Here is a 25039-nt window from a genome sequence, read left to right as displayed (position 1 = left end):
GGGATGGCTCTGAAGATACCAGCTGCTGATTCTGCCACATCTCACAGGTTGGGGACGCTAACATGTGCTGCCCTAGGCCTCTGCTGGGTCCCCAGTGCTGCCCCACGACCTCTGTGAGCCCTTGCCCACAGCAGCTATTTCCTTGCCTCCCGCGAGTGGCCTCCCCCTCCAGTGAGCCCTCAATTGTATCTCCCCACTCATTCTCTGCTCACCACTGGGCCTCCCTGCTACCCAGGAGTCCACTCACGTGCCTTACTCCTTTCTTCATTCTCCAAATACTAGGCAGGTACTGTGCACCAAGCACTGCTAGGACCCAGGAACACGGGCACAGGCAGGTGATTTCTCCTCCGTCAGAAAACTTCCAGTCTCTTGACAGAGAGACCCACGAGCCACAGCAGTAAATGTACAGTTAATGGGGTCTCCAGAGGGTTATGCACCAGGGCCCTGAGGGAGTTTCCGTGGGTTGGGAGTGCTCCTCAGGGAGAGTGTAGGGAGCACCCTGTGAGAAGCCACAAGGCCTTCCAGGAGCCTGAAGGACGGTGGGCTGTAGTATAGCATGGCGGGCCGGGATGCACAGGGCCGGATTGCGCCCTGCCTCCCAGGCCGTTGCAGTGGAGACTGAGGTCTCCCTCTCCCAGTTGTCTTAGGTGTCCAGCAGGAGAGGGGATCATCATGGAGACACCGTGCTCCCTGCTGACGACATCTCCAGCAGAGCCCTAACACGCGTAGTAGGTGCCGTCCTAAATGTGCCAGAAGCCATATCCAAAAACAAAAGCAATGGAAGAAATTAATTTCAGGAATATATTTTGTTGAGCACAAAACATGCAAAATGTTATCATTTCGATCTGCAATCCGTATTTTAAAACTATTGAGATCTTTCACATTCTTCTGGGCCTCATTTCAAGCACTGAGTAGTCAGGGCTGGAGAGCTGCCGCCTCCTTATTGGCAGAAACAGTGCGGGGCGGGGGGGGGGGAGGGGGGGGGGCCCCCTGACCTCGCCACGCTGCCTGAGCCCCAGAGTTCCGGTCCTTGACCTCAGCTCTCGACCCTGCAGCGCCCCCTAGTGGTCGCCTTACCTCTTTTTCCGGGGCTCCGGCCCCCTCTCCCCCCCCGCCCCCGTGCAGTCCCTGCTGGACTCCAGCCTCTAGGTCCAGTCCCCAATCACCTCCTGGTCTCTCTCTCCTTCAAAACGTTTTTATTGTAAGATATAACACAGATTTTTTTTTTTTTTTGCAAAGCACATGAACAAAAGTAAAACTTACTGAATTGTTATTATAACATCAGCACCTTTATAAGCACTCAGGTCGAGAAATAGAACCTTAAGGTCACCACCCTGGGGCCTGTCTCAGTCGCTGCATCACCCTCCACACAGCATAACCCTGCCCTGACTTTTGGGGCAACCGTGTCCCTGCCTGTCTTCGTGCCAGCAGCGTTTCCTGCCTCTGTTCGCCTCTTCCAGCCACGCGTCCATCTCGGTGGCCTCCCCCCCTTCTCACCACCCAGGCCTGCAGCTGCTCCTGGGCTCAGGCCCACCTCCCCGGCTCTAGCCCCGCTTGTCCCAGAGCGCCCCCTCAGACTCCTTCTGGGGGGCACCACCGTCACCGGGTCCCAGCCCCCACGTTCGTCCTCTCCCTCTGTCTCTGCCCGTCTCTGTCAGTATCTGACCTTTGCAGGGGGCGTCAGCATGTGGCACGTCGCCCAGTCCGGGGAAGGGGAAGCTCTGCTTGCCTCTCCTCCCCTGCATCCTCCTGGGGACCACATCCTGGGTTCCTCTTGGTCTCCTAGCACTGTGTTCTCTGGCCTCTGTCTGGTTAAGGACCTCTGTGCTTCCCCCAGGACCAGCTCATCCTCAGATCTGGGTCTGGATCGCCACATCTATGGTTCTGGAAAGAGCCAGTGAACTCCGACCTCCACTGCCCAGCCTCACCCTTCACCCCTGTCCCCCCTCAGCTGGACCTGGCAGAACAGGGCTCTTTGCAGGTCGTGGGAATCCCCTCGCTCTCTCCCACCTCATCGAATTGGCACATGCTCTTTTTTCCCTCTGGAATCTCATGCGTTTCCACCCCCTCCTTCCCTGCATGTGGTGCCTGTGCACACACTTCCCTGCTATAAGGTAACATGATGTGCTCCTTCTTTCAGAGTAAGAGACTTTTTTAGTGTTTATTTTATTATTTTTGAGAGAGACAGACAGACAGAACATGAGCAGAGGAGGGGCAGAGAGGGAGAGGGAGACACAGAATATGAAACAGGCTTGAGGCTCTGAACTGTCAGTACAGAACCTGATGCAGGTCTTGAACTTGGGAACGACAAGATCATGACCTGAGCTGAAGTTGGACACTTAACCAACTGAGCCACCCAAGCGCCCCCAGAGTAAGAGACTTTTAATGCCTCGTGGCAGGCACCCAGGCACATAGTAGCAGATGACATTAGTGGCAGGAGGATTCTGGGACACTAACTCCTTCTCATCTTTCGATATTAAGCTGGAGCCCCAGACAGCCTCCTCTTTCCCAGCCCCCTCTGGCAGGTGTGATTTGCTCTCCTTTCTTGCTCTGTTGGAATTGGCTGCTGGTCCCCCATGAAGCTGTGAACCCTTGGCCATGATCATGTGCTATTTGTTCTGGTCTCCTAACTGATCTCCTTGCTTCTACCCTCACACGTCCAGTCTGTTTCTCAGGCAGCAGCTTGTGTGACTCTATTCAAATATAAATCAGAACATGTCCCTTCTCTGTTCAGACCCCCCATCAATTTAGAAGTCCTTATGTTGGGGGTTCCCTTAAATATCAGCCCCTCTCATTGCCTCCCTGACACCCATCTCTTGCTCCATCTCTTCCCTTTGACCCCCCTGCACCACATGAGTCATATGAGCTTCTTTGAAATTCTTCGAACATGATAGCCATGCTGCTGCCTCAGGGCCTTTGCACTTGCTCCTCTTCACAGGACTTTCTTCAGGTATCCAAATGGCTTGCCCTCTCATCTCCTTCAGGTTTCAACTCAAAACATCACCTTCTCAATGAGGCCCTCCCAGACCACTGTTTGTAACCAAGAAGACACTAAGGGTTAGAATTGCTTGTGGGAGTCAGCAAGGGCCCACGGTAGAGCAAGGCCAAGAATGCAAACTTCCAGCTCCTACCCCATTCCCTCCGAGAAAGGCTGAATTCTCAGCTCTTTAATTAATAATTATTGCTGCTTCCTTTTCCACGACTGATAGTCTGTTCTTTCTATTTGGTTTTCTCTAATCTGCTCAAGTGGTGAGGGTGTCTGTTTCCGCCATACGGATGAAGAATTTTCCAGGAGGCCGAGTGACTGGCCATGTAGCTGGTGAGGGACACATTCAGGACTTCAACCTGGTCTACCTGACTCCAAAGTTCTTTCTACTACACTGACAGGCTTTTCTTTTGGGAGCCTGAATAGTGTCTCTTAGGGCAAAGCATTTTGCAAACTGTGAAGTGCTGTATAAATGTAGGACATGTGGTTGATGGGGGTTTTTCTGTTGTTTGAAAGGCTCTGTGATGGACACTGACTTTTGCCAGTGAAGGTCCTCTGCCTGTGTCATGTGCAGACCTGGGGTCTCTGAGAGAAGTGCTGTGGCCAGAAGGCACACAACTTCAGTCAAGGCTCAGTTTTTTCCAGTGGGGACAGTGGTTCCCAAAGTTTGCCACACGATGGAATCACCTGGGAGCACTCACAACCGCAGTGTCCAGGTGGCATCCAGACCTAGGGAAGCAGAGTGTCCAGAGGGAGTGGACATGTGCAGGCACCAGGAGGTGCTAAGGACCCCAGTGATTCCAGTGTGCGGTCAGATTTGGGAACCACTAACCTGAAGCCTTTTCTTATGTCAGTAAGGATCTGGGCAGTTGGGCATGAATTCCTGGTTGGGCTGTGGTGTCCGACAAGGTCCCTAATTGACCCCAAAGCAAATGAGAAGCCCTCACCTGTCCGTTGGAGACACCTGGGGACTTTAAGGGAGAGAGAGAGATGGGTGGGAGACTCCCTCCCCGGAGCACCCACGTGAGCTTCCAGCTTCGGCCCAAGGCAGTGGTTCTCAACCGGGGCCATCTCGCACCACCTAGGGAATGCTTGGCAATATCTGAATGTTGTTATTGGACCCCCAAGACCAGGTTTTTGAGTCTCAACCCTAAACTTGAGAGAAAGTAGGCAGGCAGAACTTATTAGAGATAGCCTGTGTACGAGGGAGCCAACAAGCAGGAGGAATGTTGCTCCCAGAAGGGACAGCATGCAAGGCTTATAAAGGCACGTTTCCAAAGGGTGAGAGCAAGCAGTGGGGAAGCATCCTTCAGTCCCACAGTCATTATCTTGTGGTTGTTACTTTTTAGTGGATACAAGACAATCACAGGATGCCTTTCCCCATGTTCAACGTTCCTTTAGAACTCCTGGAAAACAGAAATACTTGTGCAAGGAGGCTTTAAATTGCTACTTCTAATTTTGCCCAGACCACCTTTTTACTCCCTAATGGCTCTTATCTCTCCCTTGTTCTCCCTTCCAGAAGGAGATTTTTGTCTCTAAGCCTATGGAAACATTTAACCCTTGCCTTAGACCAGTGGCTTTATAGGAGTTAAGTCCCTTTTGCTTTCCCTATATTGTCTCATGAAGACACTTTGGGTTGTCACGTGTTTGGGAAGGCGATGCTGCTGGCATCTGATGCAGAAACCAGAGATGCGCTAAACATCCCGCATGCGCAGGACAGCCCCGCCCACACAGTAGAGATTGATCTGGTCGCAGACGTCAACAGTGCTGAGGCTGAGAAACGCTGGTCTCATGAAACCCCGCACATGGCTCAGATTATGACTCGAGTTGAGAAATTCAAAGATGTGCTGCGAATCAGATTCGGGCGTCCGTGAGCTTCCGTGGGAATGGAACTTTAGCGGTTACTGATAGACGTTGAGAGAGGGGCCGAGATGCTTCTAACTCTTCTTGTTGAAAAGATACTGCTTGTATTTGCATGGAAATTGCAATTTTCTACTTTCGAACTTGTAATGTCTTTAAAACTGCAGCAGAACAGTCCCAAAGCCTCCATTTCCTCCTTGGGGGCACGTGAACAGCCTCCATGCCTGCCTCTCCCAGGCGACTCCGAGGGTCAGTGCAGGCACAGCCCTGAGAGCTGGACCAGGCGCATGATATCGGGAGGTGCTCCGTACGTGTTAGCCGGTGTCGTGCTTATTCATGGCACAGAAATGGAAGTGAATTTGCTCACTACGAAACTGCAGCTCTATGAAAATTCTCTAATTGAAAGGTGCTGCAGACTCTGATGTCCTTCTTTTATGTTCACTGAAACTCTTTAGGTCAAAATGGTCCATAAAACTAAGCCTTTTCTTTGAAATGCACAGTTATTACCAGTAACTAGCATCCTATGAGTGCTGAGGTTTGTTCTTGGAAGGAATTTAAGTCATTAGCTAGCACTAACTAGAATTTGGCATCTGTGAAAGTCTTCATTGTCTGCTTTATTGGAGAGGGGTTCAGGATTTGGGGTAATCTGCTCGCCAGCGAGGTGCCAAGTGTGATGAAAGCTTGTGGGTCTGAAACATCGCACCGATGGACTTCAAGGCACCAGTGCACAATTTTTTCCTAATTCTCCTCTTCTTTTCCTGGGCAGCCCAGTGAAATAAGGATTCTACAGAAGAGAAAGAATCTAGGACACACTGTTTATCCACCTTCTTTGTTTCTGACGCCTGTTACGCCTGTTTCTGCCTCCGAAGGCAGAGCTAATGTATGGAACAAACAGCTCTTGTGCGAAGGAAAGAAACTAATCCTTTTTCTCCAACAGGATGGGAAGACAGCAGAAGAGCTGGCTAAATCAGAACAGCACGAGCACGTAGCAGGTCTGCTTGCAAGGCTCCGGAAGGTGAGAAATGCTGTTTATCGGTCTGAAAGTCTCTGTTTTATATGAAAAGGTCTGCCTTTTTCTTTGTAAAGAATGAGATGAACAAAATGAGGCTTTGGGCACACGGGTTATTTGAAAGGTGTCTGTCCCTGTCCTGTGGTTTGCATACAGTTAGCGTCAATGCATCAGCTACCTATCAGTTTCCTCTTCTGTGTTTGGACTGGGAAATCATTTGATCTCTTTACAGTTGCTAGGCCTGGTTTCCCTCCTCCCGCCCTCTCTGTAATAACCGTCCCCACAAAGTAGACAGGAAATGAGAAGGCTGACTGCTTCTTTCCTTCTTAATGTGTTGAGCTCCCAGATATCACATGATACGCTCTGATCCAGGAAACACTGTTGCTCTAAGGTTTAAGGACACAGGACAAAATGAAGTAAATGGCAGGTGTGTCTTTCCAGCCCAGATCATAACAATGTGTATCAGGAGTCCTCAGAATTAGTCACACCCTTTAAGGTAGGAACTCTGTGTCTGAGACTCTATCCTAAAGAAATGAAAGAAATGCAGGAAAAAGTGTTTTATGCATGCAAGTTTCATTGCAGTTATATATAGTTATACATATATATATATATGTATAACTATATATATTTATATATATATATGTATAACTATATATATATAGTTATATAGTTATATATGATACAATAATAAAAATCGGAAACAGATGACCAACAATAATGTCTAGTAAATTGTTATACAGCTACAGGGTAGAACCATTTTGAACACTAAAATATTTCTGAAGAGGTTTTAGTAACAAAAGTTCAGTGCTTAGGATGTTGCAGGGTTTCAAAGCAGACGATAAATTATACATATGCACATTATAATCTCTCCTGTATACATAGAAATACATAGAAAATATTAACAGTGGTGTTTTGGTAACTAACATTTCCTTCTGTAAACACTACTGTATTTTTTCCAAATTCCTTATAATATAGGTGACCTTGAATAATACAGATTTGAACCGTGCAAAGTCCACCTCTATGCACGTTTTTTAAAGACAGTACAGTGCTGTAAATCTATTTTCTCTTCCTTATGATTTTCTTACTTACATTTCCTTTTCTTTAACTTACTTTATTGTAAGAATATAGTCCATGGTCCATATAAACATACAAAATATGTGTTAATCACCTGTTTATGTTATCAGTAAGACTTCCCGTCAACAGTAGAGTGTTATTAGTAGTTAAGTTTGGGGGGGGGTGTCAAAAATATATCTAGATTTTCAACTGTGTGGGGGTCCAACACCCCTAATCCCTGTGTTATTCAAGGGCCGACTATAATCATGTAGTAATTTTTCAAAGACAGACTTTCTAGAAATAAATAATAATTCAGTTGACTTAAGTGCTCAGTGGAAAGGGATTATCGAAAATAAGCTTGGGGTATCCCATAGATGTCCTGCCATATGAATTGGAAAGTGAGGGGGCGCCTGGGTGGCTTGGTCGATTAAGCAACTGACTCTTGGTTATGGCTCAGCTCATGATCTCACAGTTTATGGGATCAAGCCCTGATCAGGCTTTGAGCTGGCAGCTTGGAGCCTGCTTGGGATTGTGTCTCCCTCTCTCTCTGCCCTTTCCTCAGTCTCTCTCTCTTAAATAAATATATATTTAAAAAAAAAACAAATTGGAAGTGTCCTGGGAGGGATGATCACCTCTTACCCTCCACAGCTACTGAGAGTCTGAATTTTCATAGTGGTCCCAGGGTCCTGGCCGTGGGGTGGGGGAGAGGACATGGGTGCAGTAATTTCCTTCCCGGCCTTGGAGTTGAGCTGGGGGAGATCATTCTTCTTCACACCTTTGTGCTTCGGAGTCTGTGAGCTGGCTGCAAAGGCAGTAGGAAGACGACCCGTGAAAACAGATGTCCCCGGCCACTGCAGGGATTCAATGTGCCCTTCCTTCTGGAAATTCCAGAAAGAGGAGTCTGGAAAAATGTCCTTAGCCTTACTCAGATGTTCTTTTTTTTAAATCTTTAAAAAATGTTTTTTGTTCATATATTTCTTTTGAGAGAGAGAATGCAAGCAGGGCCGGGGCAGAGAGAGAGAGAGGGGGAGAGAGCGAATCCCAAGCAGGCTCCACATTGTCAGCACAGAGCCCAGCGTGAGGCTTGAACTCACAGATCGTGAGATCATGACCTGAGCTGAAATGAAGAGTCCGAGGCCCAACTGACTGAGTCACCCAGGCACCCCTAGCCTTACTCACATGTTCTTACAGGAAATGCATGCGTTAAATGTAGACATTGTTTTCTCCCACTCTGCACTGCTATGCACTGTCTCACTGTGGAGGAGAATTTGGACTAGAAAAACAAGGGAAAGTGTTTTGTTTACAAGCAGAAAGAGAGGGGGTGGAGCCTGGGAGTCACTATCAGCAGACCAACCAGGAACTTGCCCACAAAGTCTCCTGATCTCCAAATTCCCTTAATGTAAAGCAGTGTGTCCATCAGCACATGGAAGAATGGAACAGTCTGGAACACAACAACCGGCCAGATTGGCTCAGTGTTTGCAACCTTTGACTCTGGGTGGACTTTACAGCAAGGTGCCCTGCATTTGAGTGCAGAGCCTATGTTTATAGGTGACATGTCACAAGAGAAGGGTGGTTGTAAGTGGATCACTCATTGTAGTATCCATCAACAGCAAGAAGAAACTGACCTGAAATCTGGCCTTCCCAATCACTTGATGAGGACACAGTTTTACTGTGAATTGTTAGATCTCTCTTAGAGTCCACTGGTGGAGAGGAAGGATTCATTAGGCTGAACACCTCACGGATCAGGGATTCTCAGGCTTCCCACATTCCACGGAGGAGGGTTCTCACCCATGCGGGGTGCCACCACCCGAATCTGAGCTCTAGTGACGTCCCTGCCGCATGTAGAGGGCTCAGCGGTCACGGTGGGCCGCGTTCCTCACAATGAAGCCTCTGGCGAATCTTTCTGGGCCTGGAGTGCTGCTCACCATCTCAGAGACTTCTCGCAGAGCTGCGACCCTGGGATGGGACAGACACTCATTTTTAAGCAGAAATCAGTGGCAAACCATGATCCCCGCCTGGCTGGTGGATCACCCATGGAGACATCCTCTTCGGACAAGGTGACACAGCTTTTCCTTGGGCTGTGCCATGTTTAACACACAGGAAAGGCCCATTCTTTTGTTTTAAAGTGGATGGCCACACTGGGTGCAAAGCCGGAAGTTATTGTGGTGACAGGTCTGAAACAGTGAGTAAAGCCCAGACCGAAGTACATGAAGGACAGGCTCTCCAGTGACAGCAGAGAGGGATCAGACTGAGGGGCTTAAAAGTATTTTCTCCCTTAATCTGATCCCAGATTTCCTGCCATGTGCTTACGTTGCTTTTATGATTGGAAATACAAATACAGGGAAGCTCGTATGGTGATCCTGCCAACCTGTGTGCCCAGGGGAGGCGGTAGGCTGTCTTCCAGTCTAGAATCTTTAAATCACAGTAGGTGCGTTCTTGAACTGTCCCGGTTTCGGATTTCCTTTATTTTCTCCCACCAATTGGCGCCCTTGTGTTTTGGTGCCCAGCTTTTTATTTATTTATTTATTTATTACATATATATTTTTATTTTTTGTTTTTTTTATTTTTTTTTTCAATATGTGAAATTTATTGTCAAATTGGTTTCCATACAACACCCAGTGCTCATCCCAACAGGTGCCCTCCTCAGTGCCCATCACCCACCCTCCCCTTCCTCCCACCCCCCATCAACCCTCAGTTTGTTCTCAGTTTTTAAGAGTCTCTTATGCTTTGGCTCTCTCCTACTCTAACCTCTTTTTTTTTTTCCTACCTCTCCCCCATGGGTTCCTGTTAAGTTTCTCAGGATCCACCTAAGAGTGAAAACATATGGTATTTGTCTTTCTCTGTATGGCTTATTTCACTTAGCATGACACTCTCCAGTTCCATCCACGTTGCTACAAAGGGCCATATTTCCAACTCCACACCCGAAAAACAACTCAGTGAACAAATGGGCAGAAAACATGAATAGACACTTCTCTAAAGAAGACATCCGGATGGCCAACAGGCACATGAAAAGATGCTCAACGTCACTCCTTATCAGGGAAATACAAATCAAAACCACACTCAGATATCACCTCACGCCAGTCAGAGTGGCTAAAGTGAACAAATCAGGAGACTATAGTTGCTGGTGAGGATGTGGAGAAACGGGAACCCTCTTGTACTGTTGGTGGGAATGCAAACTGGTGCAGCCACTCTGGAAAACAGTGTGGAGTTTCCTCAAAAAAATTAAAAATAGATCTACCCTATGACCCAGCAATAGCACTGCTAGGAATTTACCCAAGGGATACTGATCAGGAGTACTGATGCATAGGGGCACTTGTACCCCAATGTTTATAGCAGCACTCTCAACAATAGCCAAATTATGGAAAGAGCCTAAATGTCCATCAACTGATGAATGAATAAAGAAATGGTGGTTTATATACACAATGGAGTACTACGTGGCAGTGAGAAGGGTGCCTAGCTTTTTAAAAGACGGATGGGAGAGAGAATATTCCAGTGTCTGATATTTTGCCATTATCCTGGGATTTTTCTCTAAGGAGAGGTCAGAGCAAAAAAAGTCATTTTAATACCTGTGATCAAAGGACATCATCCCTGTTAGTGCCCAGAGTCCACAGAAAGATTCCTCTCTCCGTTTGCTTTGAGAAGCAAAAATATAAAGTGATGGCTGGGTGCACAGACTCAGGAGTCAGATGGCCTGGGTTCAAATCCCAACACTGCTGTTTTCTGGCTCGGGAAATAGAAAGCTGCTTAGCTTCAGTTTCCTGTTTGTCAAATGGGGTAATTGTAGAGCTGCCTGACAGTATGGTGATGACGTAAATGTTGTCTTTACACCAGTGTCTGCACACAGTAAGCACCGTGTGTTTGCTCTTGTTGCTGGTAGCCTGCAAACCACTCTCTGAGTCCCGGGGAAACATAAGGATTTCCCTGTGGTGGCCCCTCCTGTGACCGAGCACCCAGGAGCAGATGTGGGAGTGTCAGCAAGGCAAGTGGGCCCCCTTGAGAGCCAGCGTTACAACAGCCATCATTCAACCGTCCATGTGTGGCAGGTGCTGTGATTTTACAACATCCCAAAGATGGAGACATTCCTGCAGGAAAGCGGGGCTCAGTGAGGCTACGCACACGCTCATCAGTGCAGCACCCAGAGTCAGTCCTGAAATAAGAATGTCCTGTGGCCTTCAGTGGGCTTCGGGCTTCAGTGCCAACTCCTCACCAGCCACGGGACGGGGGTCTTTCCCCGTGTTGAGCTCACCTGCTGTGCGGTGAGCCCCGATCTCCTTCCAGGGGTCCCCATGGCCTGCTCCCCTCAGCGGAGTCTCCTGGACTCCCTGTTCACTGAGATGCATGATTTGTTTGCCACAGTCATTCCCTCAGAAGGCTCTAGACTCAGCTTCCTGATGAGGCAGAAAGGGAGAGGTTGGCTGCCCCGTATTTCTAACCACACTCGTGTCTTTTAAAATAAACATATTTTCAAATAAGTTAACTGCCTGGAATTGGGGACGCCCGGTCCCGGAATCTGGTTCTTGAAAGTGGTTGAGGCGTCACAGGAGTGACCCTGGAGAAGACGTCAGCAAGGACTTGTGGTAGGTTGTCAGGAGGAGCAGGTGATACCTACAGAGAAGCCAAGACAGTAGATGTATTTGCAGTTATAAGTCGGGTTCCTGGAGGAGAGTGATCACACCAGGATCCGCGGATAAGGGAAAGGAAGAGGGCAATCTCTACATAGGAGCATCGTGTCACCAATTTCCTTTCCATGTCATTTCTTCTTGATGTTCCCAGTCTTTCTCACCGGGGTGCAGTGGGCAGTTTGGGGTGGTGGGACTTCCTGTCCTTACAAGATAAGAGGACCCCCAAGCAGCTCCAGTCATCTTGGCCCCTCCCGCATTCATTGTGAAATCAAAAACTGCACATTTCCTGACACCCCTGGGAGAGAACCATCCTCTGTAAGACCCCCCTCCCTGTGGATCCTAAACACATTCATGGGGATAAGTCTGTATCTGCACAGCAGGGGGGTGGCCTTGAAATAGGTTTCCAAGTGGACCAAATTAGCAACAGAAATGCCCCCTTGAATTCACGGCTAATCAGTTGACAAGCCTAGGAACAGATTTTTTAAAGGTTTGCTGGGGAAGCCAGGGGCTTCCTCTTCCAGAAATAAAACCTAAGTCATCTTGTTGACCTGCAGGGGGCAGCAGAGGACTGGCCAGAGCACAGCGAGAGGCTACTTGGGTCCTGAGACAGCTCAGGGGGGCTGACCCTGGAGAGATGAGACCTTGCAGCCAGTGCATCTGGGCAGGGTGGGCGTGGGGGTGGGGGTGGCCAGGCCAGAGCTTGTGGGGGAAGGAAGAACCCAGGACAGGCCTGAGCTGGGCGAGGTGTGCTGTGACCCAGTTCACCACGAAGTGATTGGGGGGCAGCCGTGTGCGGGAGCCTCTGGTGCCCCCCGCAGAGCCCACCACACGTGTCTCTTCCCACCTGCGTGTTCAGTGCCCTCACACTGGGGGGCTTGATTGTCCTTCCAATTAGATTTTAATAAGCTGACATTAAAATAGTTGCTGTTCTTATACCTAAGATGAGACAGTGAAGAAAGGTGCCTGGGAATATTTTGGAAAATAGGATAAAGTGTAGAATTTACCCAGAATTTAAAATTCAGCACAAGGAAACTACATTTGCATAATTAAGACTTGCTGCTCCTTCCCTGCTGGGTCTAATTGCATCCTGCCATGTGGGGAAAGCCACATCACCGTCCCTATGCTCTTATCTGGCTTTCCCAGATTTCAGATGGTCTTCCCTGTCAATCTGCTGATGTTTAGTTATCTTTGCTGATGGGAAAGCGGAGCTAAATTGCCAGGGGTAAAGGTGCAGGAAGAAAGTTAGCTAGAAACCAGGATTCCCCAGGGCATCAAAGAGCAATGTAGTTACCAAATAATATTCATTTAAAAGATATTCACAATGTCTAGATATGCTAAGAACTATTCTAGGCACAGGAGAGACCACAGTGAACAAAAGAAGCAAAACTCAGCCAAAAAACGAATAAAGAAAAATACCAGATGGGGTAAGTCAGGGGTTGGCAAACAATGGCCTCCCAGCCAAAGTGGGTCCACCACCTGTTTTTGTAAATAAAGCTTTATTGGAACACAGCCACACCCATTGACTTTCTACTCTCCATGGCCGGTTTCTGCGTACATGACAATCATAGGAGAGACCACCTGGATATAGAAGGATATCTATAGAAGGATCGTTTATAGAAGGATCGTTGCCCCTGCTGTATGTGCAGGGATTCAGACAGGGTGAAATTAGAGAAGGGAGGGGAGTTACTTTCCACCCACTCTGCTGGTGACATGTAAACCAACACATGAAAGATTGGAGAGGGAAGGCAACCAGAGAAGGTGGTGGGGAGGAAGCAGAGAGAAAAGTGAGTGCAAAGGGCCTGGGGCAGTAAAAAGCTGGGTGGGTGTGTCCTAGAAAACAAAAAGGAGGGGGATGGGCCTGCACCAGGACTTGAGCTTGGTGGTCTGGGAGAGAATGGTGACTGATCAGAGAGGTAGGCGGCTTTACAAACCTAGGTCAGGAGACTGGGTTTGGTCCAGTTGTGTTCAGCAGGTGGGAGCAAAATCTGACTCTCATTTTGGGAATTGCCCTCTGACCGCCCCGACAGAGACCAGGTAGGAAGTGGTCTTGGAAGCCAGGTGAGATATGATGGCACTTGGATGGGGTTTTCCAGGCTCAGTTACACTGTGACCCATGGGCAGGAGTGCAGATGGAGGGGGCCCATCCCTGGGTAAATATTTAAAGTGTAAAGTTAACAAAAGCAAATGGGGAAATAGTCCATGTTGTGCCTCCCACTTACACAAATACACCTTCTGACCACCTGGAAGGCAGGACTGGTTCAGAATTCTGATCCTCACGTTCCCTGCTGCTTTCCCCACCTCTCCCCAAGCCTGGCAGGCTCACCTGCTAGAGGCTCACCGCCATGGCCACCCCAGCCCTCACCTCTGCACTAACCACAGGAGAATATTCCAAGGCAGAAGCCAGAATTTAGGAAACACGGTAGTCCTTGGTGTTAATGCAGGAAGGTCTGATGAGGCGGGGCTTTGTGGCCACCAGGGCACAGGTGGCCTTGGATCTCCTGGTAGGTAGAGACCACAGAGGGACTTGTGTGCTCCCTCCAAAGAAATCGGTGTTCTCCCACCTTCAGAGCTGTGGGGCAGGGGGAGGGGGGGCAAACTCACTGTCTTCCTCAGGCCCTCTCTGCGTCAGAACCACAGTCAGCCTTGGAGAGCACGCCTGTCTGGTGATGGCAGCTGCCTTCCCCGGGACACTGCTCTAGGCCCCAACAGTCTTTGTGCCACCGCCTACTGGTGACAAGAGAAAATGCGCCACCCACCTGCAGTCCGGGAGAGATTTCAGCATCTTCTGTTGTACTTCTGCATCAAAATCGGTTGTGTTTAGATTCTCCAAGGCTCTTAGTGAGCAAGAGGAGGGATTATCCTGCAGGACCAGGTTGGGTCTCCTTAGAAAGGAGAAGACTCATATTTTGCTTTCTTGCCTTATGGCACATCTGTCCATCTTGATGGGGAGCTCTTTCCAAACTTGTCTTCTTTCCAAAGAGAAGGTGAAGGGTGGATGAGTCAGTCCCAGCACAGCCAGCAGGTGGGGAAGCAGGGAGAACCCCTGGCAAGGGCATCATGGGGGAGCAGCGTGGGGTATACAAGGAATGTCATTGGGAGCATTTGAGTGTCCCTGGGTCAGACTTGGGGGTTAGAAGGAAAACGTGAGGCATGGCTCACCTTATCACACTGGCATCCCAGAGCCTGTGTGTAGGGACGTACTCAACAGGATTCTTGCCAAAGCAGGCCAGGTGGTCACATATAGGGGAGAGGTGAGAAATTTCATCACGTAGGAAGGAGTGGGATTTTTACTAAACTGACCGAACAGGAGTCTTGCTAAAACTAAGCTAACTTGGCCAAGGACAGGGCAAGACACAGAGAACCTTGACTAGAGTTAAGACCAAGCGAGAGTTTTCATCCCTGCCTGCCTCTGTTCTCGGTCTGGCCGGGGAAGCAGCAAACACATTGCCTGCAGCTTCTAGCCCCCAATACCCTGCATGGAATTTAAAGGAGTGAACTGTAGTCATTTGAGGGCAGCACTGAGCAAAGCATATACATGACTTCCCTCAGCTGCCCTGGAGCAAGCCAAAGAAACTTCTGGAAGTTTGCTGGGGCTGCAGCAGTGTGCCATGGTTACCAAGCCTCTAGGTCTTCAGACTGCAAGGGCCTGAGGGACTCAGGCAGAGGGGACACACATACCCTCAATCTGGCACACAGGGCACGTGATGGCCAAAGTCAAGGTGCCAAGATCAGAAGTGCACAAAGCAGAAAAGGGCCACAAACCAACTAATTGCACACTGTCCCTGGGAGCTGGTGGTTGGATTACAGCCAGAAGCAGGTTTTCTGCCTTTCCCCTGTCACAGGAGAAGAGGACACTGGTGTCCTCAAAAGAATCAATATGTTAGTAAGCTGTGTGTTACAAAATAGGTGGAGAATGTTCTATTCCACTTGGTGAGATACTCCTAGTGGATGGTGATGCTCACAGGACATGGTGACTACAGTTTAGATGCTTCCTGTGCAGGGGAAGGGAGTGCCAGGGACTGATTGGAAAGGAAGGGGAAAGGGCAGGCTTTGAAGCATAAATTAGAGGGTTGGGAGGCAGATTTGCTTCTGGGGTCAAGGGCTTATCTGTAACACTACATGGCATCAGGGAGAGATCCAGGGAGCGCCCTATCTCTTCCCGCCTGGTGGGCAGCTCTGGGATGAGTGACTGTGTCACAACAGAACGTCTTCAGCCTCTGCACTGACTTGGGTCACAATTCAGGGGTCCCCCAGCCCTTTCCCTCCCCTGCAGGGCTTTGTATCTGAACCTTTTGGAATTTGCAACTAAGGGAGAAGCTAGAATAAGGACAGCGTCAAGTTCTACAGAGCACTGGGCAGGGTGACAAGTACCTGCACAGATTATGTTAAATGTGAATGGAATGGCCTCCCTGTGACATACCAAAGACATCAAAGGGAATATCTATAGTGAAATATAATGTGTTGCAGTGTATAAATGCTGGGGCCCAGGGCATGAGGGTTGTAGTGAAATTGGCAGGTATGGGGACCCGTGCACAGTCACTATGAAGTGCCTGCAGACACCCGTGCATCCTGGAGTGCTGGGATGGCACGCGGACACTGTAGCAGCTTGTCGACCTGATTTTCACAAGTGAGGGTAGGAGCTCGTGAAGGGTTATATATATATATATATTTTTTTTTTTTTTTACCAATTTATTAAGCATTTGCATTCTTGGAAATCTCAACTATTGAGATAACACACTCTCCAAAACAGGCTGGGTCATATGTGGCATGCAGTTAAGCCTAAGGTCATGTAATCATAAGCAAGTTTTTCTCTTAAATAAATGCTCAGCAGACACTCAGCGCTCAGGTGGACCCAGGGAGTTGTTACCATCCAGGACATGTGTAAACGTGTGTGGACACATAGCACCCACCTCCACGAGCACCCCCAACATCAAGAACTGAAAACGTAGCGCCCATTCCCACCGTGCCCACTAGGAGGCAGTGTTGCCATGTGGAGAAGGAAGGTCAGGGTCGCACAGAGAAAATGGGGAAGGAGTGGAGTCTGACAGGTGAGCCTGCTGGGTGGTCCGTGGAAGAAGCCACCGTGGCTCAGCGGGAAGAGGCCAGCAGGACATCCCCCCTCCCGGGGTGAGAGCTGGAAGCAGAGTCTGCCAGGCCTGAGATCACAGGAGACTAAAAGCAGGCAGTTCCCTCTGAGAGGCTCCTGCAGGTCCCCCTGAGTCCTGTCATTTCTACACACCCCTCTATTGAGCACCTCCCTGCCAGGTGCTGGGGACACGACTTTCTCCTCAAGTTGGCTCCCAGTTGAGGCGGAAGATCATCCCACCACACCCTACAGTCTAGTGGGGTCATGATGGAGAACCCCACCTGGGCTGGAGCCTCCTGGGGAGGAACGTTCCGGAAGAGAACCCAGTAAAAGCGGTCCCCCGGATGTATGGAAGTTAACAGGTTAAAGCGGAGGGACCATCCTGGGTCGGGGAAGGACCCTGAGCCTGCACCCCACACTCCAACAAGCCCCTGTTCTGGGGCCAGGATCAGGCTGGGGGTGGGAAAGCAGGCTGGCTGTGAGGGTGGATGGAGCCAGGGCGGCGAGAGCCGTGCCTGACTGTGCAGGTGTCCGGGTGGGCGCTCTGGGTGCACAGAACACCTGCCCACACTGTCGTATCAAAGTGCTCTTGTTGTCTTTGGTGTCAGTGTTCACGTGTCTCTGTGTCCCCAGGACACGGATCTGGGTCGGGTCTACACCTTCCTGTTCCCTGCACTTTGCTCAGCCCATGGGGGCCTCCATAAATGTGTGCTGATGAGCGAGTGAGTGAATGTGTGAATTATCCTGCTTCTCTCTGCAGGGCTGAGAGAGGACAGTGGGAAGGTTACGGGGTCCCCGGCCCCACCACAGCATCATGTATGTACTTCCTGATGCCCCTTCTCAGCATCTGGCGCCATCATGGTGTCATGAGGGAACGGGGCCCCTCCACACAGAGGAGCAGAGGTCCCTCGCCACTCTTGATGGGCTGGCCCTGGTTCCCCTTTAAATTGATGGCTTCACAGGAGTTACTCCACCCCATTTCTTGTGCACCAAAATGCCATGGACACGGGCACCTCCCTGGTGACAGAGAGCTCACCGGTGGTTGCCAGGGCCCAGGCAGGGAAAGGCGGTGACTGGTTATAGCTACGGAGCTTCCTCAGGGGGTGGAAATGCTCTGGATCCCAATGCAGTGCTGGTTGTACACATTGTACATGCAGTAAAGCCTCAGAACTTTGGTCACTCGGAAATGGTCAATTATATGTTATGTGCACTGTACATGAATCATTTTTATAGATACCATGGGACAGAATAAAACGTCTGCAACACAGGTAAGCGTCACAGACCAGGGTACAAACTTCCAGGGGTAAAATAAGTAAATGCCAGGATGTGCTGTACAGGATGGGACCACAATTCATAATACTGTATTGCATATTTAAAAGTTCCCAAGCGAGTAGCTCTTAAACCTTCTCATCACCAGAGAACTCTGAGGAAGGACACGGTGAGAGTTCCTAACTGTAAGAGTCGGCATTGGCTGTTTGCTCAGAGCCTTCTCTTTCTCTGTGGCTAATGCACCCCTTTTCATCTGTGTGCAGGATACGCACCGAGGACTCTTCATCCAGCAGCTGCGGCCCACACAGAACCTCCAATCCAGAATCAAACTGAAGCTGTTCGGCCACTCAGGCTCGGGGAAGACCACCCTGGTGGAGTCTCTCAAGTGTGGGCTGCTGAGAAGCTTCTTCAGAAGACGCCGGCCCAGACTTTCCTCCGCCAGCTCCGCCAGGTTCCCGCCCTCACCCCTGGCATCCAAACCAGCAGGTAGGCGCCTCCTCCCCTGCCCCTGCCTCTCCACTAGGTGCTTGCTTTTGTGCTTGTCTCCTGTCACGGTCTAGGAGGAGTGCTAGCTTTGTGTTGGTTACCTGGCCTGGGGTGACCAGATCTCACTGTCTTGGTGGCTTTAGGTGTTAGTCTGCCCCGGCTGTGGGCCATGTGTTGGCCTGCTCGTGCAGATGCCCCAGTAATAGCAAGGACAGGGCCTCACCAAAGTCATGGTCACTGACACAAAGATCCAGACTGCAAATGCGCGGATCACAGAATGGTGTCATGTTCTACTCTAAAATGGGTAATGCGGTAAATTGTATGCTATGTGCAGTTTATGTGAATGTATTTTAAATGCAATGGGACAGAATAAAACATATCTGCTACATGGGTAAAAATACAGACCAGGGTACCCGGCCCTTGAAGACACAAGTCACATGAACAAATACAGTTTCCAGATTGTACACGTCGAATATTGGCCCCAAGATGGGTTCTCCCCCTTAGGCTTTCTTTTTGGAATGCTGGGCACACCCAGTGACTCAGGAACACAGCAACAAAATTCGGTTCCATCCCTGTGCGACTCCAAGTAGGTTGGTGGTTTCGAAAGGCTCCCTAAGGATTTTGCGGTTGGTCCATCCACTCACACGCAGCCTGATTGGGGGAGTCCCGTTTTGCAAAGATAAGAATATAACCCTTCACAGTTTCCTCACTCTCCATTTTGTGCAGGGATTCAGTTTCTACACGTGATGTTACAAGGTGTCTTATCAGTCCCCCCACATTGAAAACAGCGGTTTTACCGTTTTGTTTCTACGCAGTCTCTCTGTCCATGAGGAGGAGTGTCTGGGGAGCATTCGTCAGGGCTGGGGGACAGTTGACTGAGATTTACACGCCCTTTCAACTTCTTTACTCTGAACAGCAGTGGAGTTACAAGCAGGCGCTGAGATAATAACCACAATGGATTTATAATTAGTATGACTACAGTGTCGCTCACACCTATTGCTTGTGCTTTCTGAGCACTGAGTGTGTGCCAGGCACTGGACAAAATGTGGTACGTGTGACACCTCCTTTGATCCACACGACAGCCTGCAGGGTATTTCACTGAAGCCCTGAGGGGTCAAATGGGCTGCCCGGTGTCACACAGCTGGCATTCTTGATGTGTCTGACTCCCGAGCCAGTGCTTAGGGACGATGCTTACAACTCCGTCTGGAGTATAAGGGCATTTCAGACACACATTTTCCCATTGTCTCCCATAATTTGGGCTCAGTTTGTAAGATGGGTTTCACCTTGTCTGAAGCCAGTAGTTTTCCAGATTTAATGATTAGGTTCAGCCTCTGTGTGTGAACCACGCCCTTGTTTGTGAGTGTGTATCTGTGTGTGAGAGAGGGAAAGGCGGAGGGACAGAGACAAAGACAAAGACCTCTATTTAGACCTGGGATCTGCAATGTCTGTGAGTCCTCTTTGGGTATGAAGATTATGCCCTATAAGCCCATGAGCTGAACTGAACCAGCCACAGATTCTATCTCCTGCGCATCCCTCACCTCTCCGAAGTAACGTCTCCACTCATCTTCCACATCTGGAAGAATCTGGAAGTAGATCCTTGATAAAACGCACCTCAGGAAAGCTGCATTATCAGCCAGGGTCACGGTGTTATAGCAGCGTCCTCCAGGCAGCGCTGAGGGAGACTTGGTCGTGGGGCTTGGTCACAGAAGGTTCTGTGGAGGACGAAGTCTGCTCTGGACCAGAGAAGCCACTTGGCCGCAGTCGGCAGAGACACAGAGGGTCTTCCTCTGTTTAGAATTGTTCAGAGCTGTCTCTCCAGTCCGAACCCTCAAATTTCTGTCAAGATAACAGGTTAGTGGGGTCGGGCTCCCCCCACAGGGCTGCTGGGAGGTAATCACTGCTCGCTCTTGTGTCCCACGTGACTCAGTTCTTTAGAATCCTCCTGGTGCCCTGGCGTCGATGCTGGTTTTGCCACCAGAAGCAGCTGAAGGGAGGGACCATCACGTGGTAGTCCCTTCTCCTGGGAGCGGGCGGCTTTGTTCTCTCAGGAGGCACAGGTCTGCTCTCCCTGGTCACTCGTGTGAAAGAAAGTTCCCTTGGGGATTCGCAAGAGTGAAGAAAGTGGCAGATGCTGGAAAGACACAAGAGCAGGCCAAGGGAACACCACAAGGAGATCCAGCTGGCAAAGTGGCTGCCCCTTGGGGAGACCACAGTAAAACCTAGAAGCAAGAAAGAGTGGAGAGCGGCCTGTGGTTGACCTCCTCTGTGCTGACCTGGGTTCAGGTGCTGCACATATGTCATCTCACTGGATTCTCATGAACCTACTTTAAAGAGAAGTAACCTGGGCCTCAGAGACATAACGTGTGTCTAAAGCAGAGGCTGAAAGCCAGCTATATGTGATACAAGAGACGGGGAGGAGGAAAATTGGATTTACTGCTGACATTCAGAACTCATTCACCAAGAAATTTGGATACGGGGCTCTTTGTAGAAAATTGGAAGCTCTGGGTACACTGATTCACATCCCCGATATCGGATATAAATGTTCCATTTATATGGAGTGCATTCATATCTCGCAGACAGCAGGGAGCTGGTTCGCGTTAGCAACTTGGCCCTTTCCGAGGTCATCTCCTGAACATGCTGGAGGTTGGGGGCTGACACCAGCCAGAAAGCCAAGACCAGGTGACATGTCTGCCACCCCTGTCTGCAGGCACTCAGTCACTTGGTCCCTACCCCACGCTGCGTGGTCTGGCCACCACACATACACTCGCTCTGTGGCCAGCTGAGTATCACAGCTGTGGCATGTGGGGCTGCAGGAGGAAGGAGATGACCCAGAGCAGAGGGGGAGCGAGTGTCCAGGAGCCACCCTGCAGGGGCTGCTGCCTGCTGTCCCCAGAGAAGAACAAGTGGGAAGAAGTGTCTTTTTCATTTCCTTTTTAAATTAGATTCAAGCTACTTAACATACTGTGTAGTATTGGTTCCAGGAGTAGAACTTAGTGATTTCATCACTTACGTGTAACACTCACTGCTCATCCCAACAAGTGTCCTCCTTAAAGCCCATCCCCCATTTAGTCCATCCCCCCACCCACCACCCCTCCATAATCCCCAGTTTAAGAACAAACTCCAGGGGCGCCTGGGTGGCTCAGTCAGTTGACATCTGACTTCGGCTCAGGTCATGATCTCACAGTTTCTGGGTTCGAGCCCCGCATCGGGCTCTGTGCTGACAGCTCAGAGCCTGGAGCCTGCTTCAGATTCTGTGTCCCCCTCTCTCTCTGCCCCACCCCTGCTTGTACTCTGTGTCTGTCTTTCAAAAATGAATAAACATAAAAAAATTTTTACAAAGAACAAACTCTCAGGGTTTGCTTCCTTCTTTGTTCTTCTTATTTTATTTTTTCTTCCTTTCCCCTATGCTCATTTGTTTTGTTTCTTAAATTCCACATATGAGGGAAATCATATATTTGTCTTTCTCTTTTTGACTTATTTTGCTGAGCATAATACACTGTAGTTCTATTCACATAGTTGCAAATTGCAAGACTTCATTCTTTGTCATCGCCAAGTAGTATTCCATTGTATATATAAACCACATCTTCTTTATCCATTCGTCAGTTGATGGACATTTGGGCTGTTTCCATAATTTGGCTGTTGTTGATAGTGCTGCTGTAAACATTGGGGTACATGTGCCCCTTCAAATCAGCATTTTTAAATCCTTTGGATAAATACCTAGTAATGCAATTGGTGGGTCATGAGGTAATTCTATTTTTAATTTTTTGAGGAACCTCCATACCATTTTCCAGAGTGGCTGCACAAGTTTGCATTCCCAGCAACAGGGCAAAAGTGTTCCCCTTTCTCTGCATCCTCGCCAACACCTGTTGTTTCCTGTGTTGTTCATGTTAGCCATTCTGACAGGTGTGAGGTGGTATCTCATTGTGGTGATTTGTATTTCCCTGATGATGGGTAATGTTGAGCATCTTTCATGTGTTCGTGAGCCATCTGGATGTGTTATTTGGGAAGTATCTATTCATGTCTTCTGCCCTTTTCTTCAGTGGATTATTTGGTTTTTTGGGGTGTTGAGTTTGATAAGTTCTTTATATTTTGGATACTAACCCTTTATGTGATCTGTCATTTGCAAATATCTTCTCCCATTCCATTGGTTGTTTTTTAGTTTTGTTGATTGTTTCCTTCGCAAAAGCTTTTTATCTTGATGAGGTCCCAGTCCTTCGCAGAAGCTTTTTATCTTGATGAGGTCCCAGTAGTTCATTTTTGCTTTTGTTTCCCTTGCCTCTCAAGACACATCTAGTAAGAAGTTGCTGCGGCTGAGGTCAAAGAGGTTGCTTCCTGTTTTCTCCTCAGGGATTTTGATGGCTTCCTGTCTTACATTTAGGTCGTTCATCCCTTTTGAGTTTATTTTTGTGTATGGTGTAAGAAAGTGGTCCAGGTTCATTCTTCTGCATGTTGCTGTCCAGTGCTCCAAACACCATTTGCTGAAGAGGCTGTCCTTCTTCCATTGGATATTCTTTCCTGCTTTGTTGAGGATTAGTTGGCCATACATTTGTGGGTCTATTTCTGGGTTCTCTATTCTGTTCCATTGATCTACGTGTCTGTTTTTGTGCCAGTATCGTACTGTCTGGATGATTACAGCTTTGGAATGCATTTTGAAGTCTGGAATTGTGGTGCCTCCAGCTTTGGTTTTATTTTTTAAGATTACTTTGATTATTGGGGGTCTTTTCTGGTTCCATACAAATTTTAGAATTATTTGTTCTAGCTCTGTGAAGAATGCTGGTGTTATTTTGATAGGGGGTCCATTGAATATGTAGATTGCTTTGGGTGGTATTGACATTTTAACAATATTTATTCTTTCAACCCATGAACATGGAATGTTCTTCCATTTCTTTGTGTCTTCTTCAATTTCTTTCATAAACTTTCTTTAGTTTTCAGTGTACAGACTTTTTACCCCTTTGATTAGTTTTATTCCTAGTATCTTATAGTTTTTGATGCAATTGTAAATGAGATTGATTCCTTCATTTCTTCTTCTGATGATTCATTATTGGTGTGTAGAAATGTAGCAGATTTCTGTACATCGATCTTATATCCTGCGACTTTGCCAAATGTGTGTATCAATTCAAGCAGTTTGTGGAGTCTTTTAGGGTTTTCCACATAGAGTATCATGTCCTCTGTGAAGAATGTAAGTTTGACTTCTTCCTTGCTGATTTGGATGCTCCTTATTTCTTTTTGTTGTCTGATTGTTGAGGCTAGGACTTCCAATACTATGTTCAATGACAGTGATGAGAGTGGACATCCCTGTCATGTTCCTGACCTTAAGGAGAAAGCTCTCAGCTTTTCCCCATTGAGGCTGATATTAGCTGTGGGTCTTTCTTATATGGCCTTTATGATGTTGAGGTATGTTCTTTCTATCCCTACTTTCTTGAGGGTTTAAAAGAATTTTTTTAATGTATATTTATTTATCTTGAGAGAGTGAGCCAGGGAGGGGCAGAGAGAGGGGGAGAGAGAATCCCAAGCAGGCTTTGCACTGCCAGTGAAGAGCCCAACACAGGGCTCAACCTTATGAACTGTAAGACCATGACCTGAGCTGAAATCAAGAGTCCAGTGCTTAACCAGCTGAGCCACCCAGATGCCCCTTTGAGAGTTTTTATCAAGAAAGGATGCCATATTTTCTCAAATGCTTTTTCTACATCTGTTGAGAGGCTCATGTGGTTCTTATCCTTTCTTTTATTAATCTGTGGTGTATCATGTTGATTGATTTGGGGATATTGAAGAAGCCCTGCATCCCAGGAATAAATCCACTTGATTGTGGTGAATTCTTTAAATGTATTGTTGGATTTGATTTGCTAGTATCTTGTTGAGAATTTTTGCGACCGCGTTCATCAGGGAAATTGGTCTGTAATTCTCCTTTGTAGTGGGGCCTTTGGTTTTGGAACCAAGGTAATGCAGGCCTCATAGAATGAGTTTGGAAGTTTTCCTTCCATTTCTATTTTTTGGTGTAGTTTCAAAAGAATAGGCATTAAAATGTTAGGTAGAATTCCCCTGGGAAGCCATCTGGCCCTGGACTCTTCTGGGAGATTTCTGATTACTGATTCAATTTCTTTACTGGTTGTGGGTCTGTTCAAATTTTCTATTTCTTCCTGTTTCAGTTTTGGTAGCTTATATGGGTCTTCTGTCCAGGGTGCAAAGGTACCTTCTCCGTCAGGCCTGCCCTGCCACTTTTCACCACTAGAGGTCAGCAGTTAGCAAAAAATCATGTTTTCTTTGTATGATTTCAATATATCCCCGTGAAATTATTTTTTTAAGTTTATTTATTTATTTTGAGTGAGAGAAGGAGAGAGAGCAGGGGAAGGGCAAACAGGGAGGGGCAGAGAATCCCAAGCAGGCTCCATGCTGTCAGCATAGAGCCAGATGTGGGGCTTGATACCAGGAATAGTGAGACCATTACCTGAGCCCAAGTCAAGAGTGGGTCGCTTAACCAACTGAACGACCCAGGCACCCCCCACCATGAAATTATTATTTTAAAAATATTGTATAAAAACTCTTTCCTAATGAAAACTCACCGAGGTGTAGGAATGCCTACCTTTTACCAAATCCTGTCAGCTCTCCCTGGAGAATCCTAGCCTGCCACTGTGTAGAATCTATTTGCAGTCAACCTAACACCATCTCGT

At 48.3% G+C, this 25039-nt stretch overlaps 1 protein-coding gene across 6 annotated transcripts in view; it reads left to right on the top strand.

Annotated features, from left to right (window-relative positions):
• DAPK1 (death associated protein kinase 1) overlaps window positions 1–25039 on the top strand; it is a 186263-nt gene that overhangs the window by 147912 nt on the left and 13312 nt on the right. For all 6 annotated transcript variants that reach the window (XM_040450258.1, XM_040450255.1, XM_040450259.1 and 3 more), the window contains 2 exons: window positions 5784–5861; window positions 18149–18371. In XM_040450258.1, the coding sequence (XP_040306192.1) occupies window positions 5784–5861; window positions 18149–18371 (301 nt within the window). The remainder of the gene's footprint in view (window positions 1–5783; window positions 5862–18148; window positions 18372–25039) is intronic.

Source organism: Herpailurus yagouaroundi, unplaced genomic scaffold (genome assembly GCF_014898765.1).
Source record: "Herpailurus yagouaroundi ecotype Mexico unplaced genomic scaffold, PumYag 201, whole genome shotgun sequence".
NCBI lineage: Eukaryota > Metazoa > Chordata > Mammalia > Carnivora > Felidae > Herpailurus > Herpailurus yagouaroundi.
Note: the sequence above shows the minus strand (reverse complement) of the source record. Positions and strands in the feature narration are given on the sequence as shown.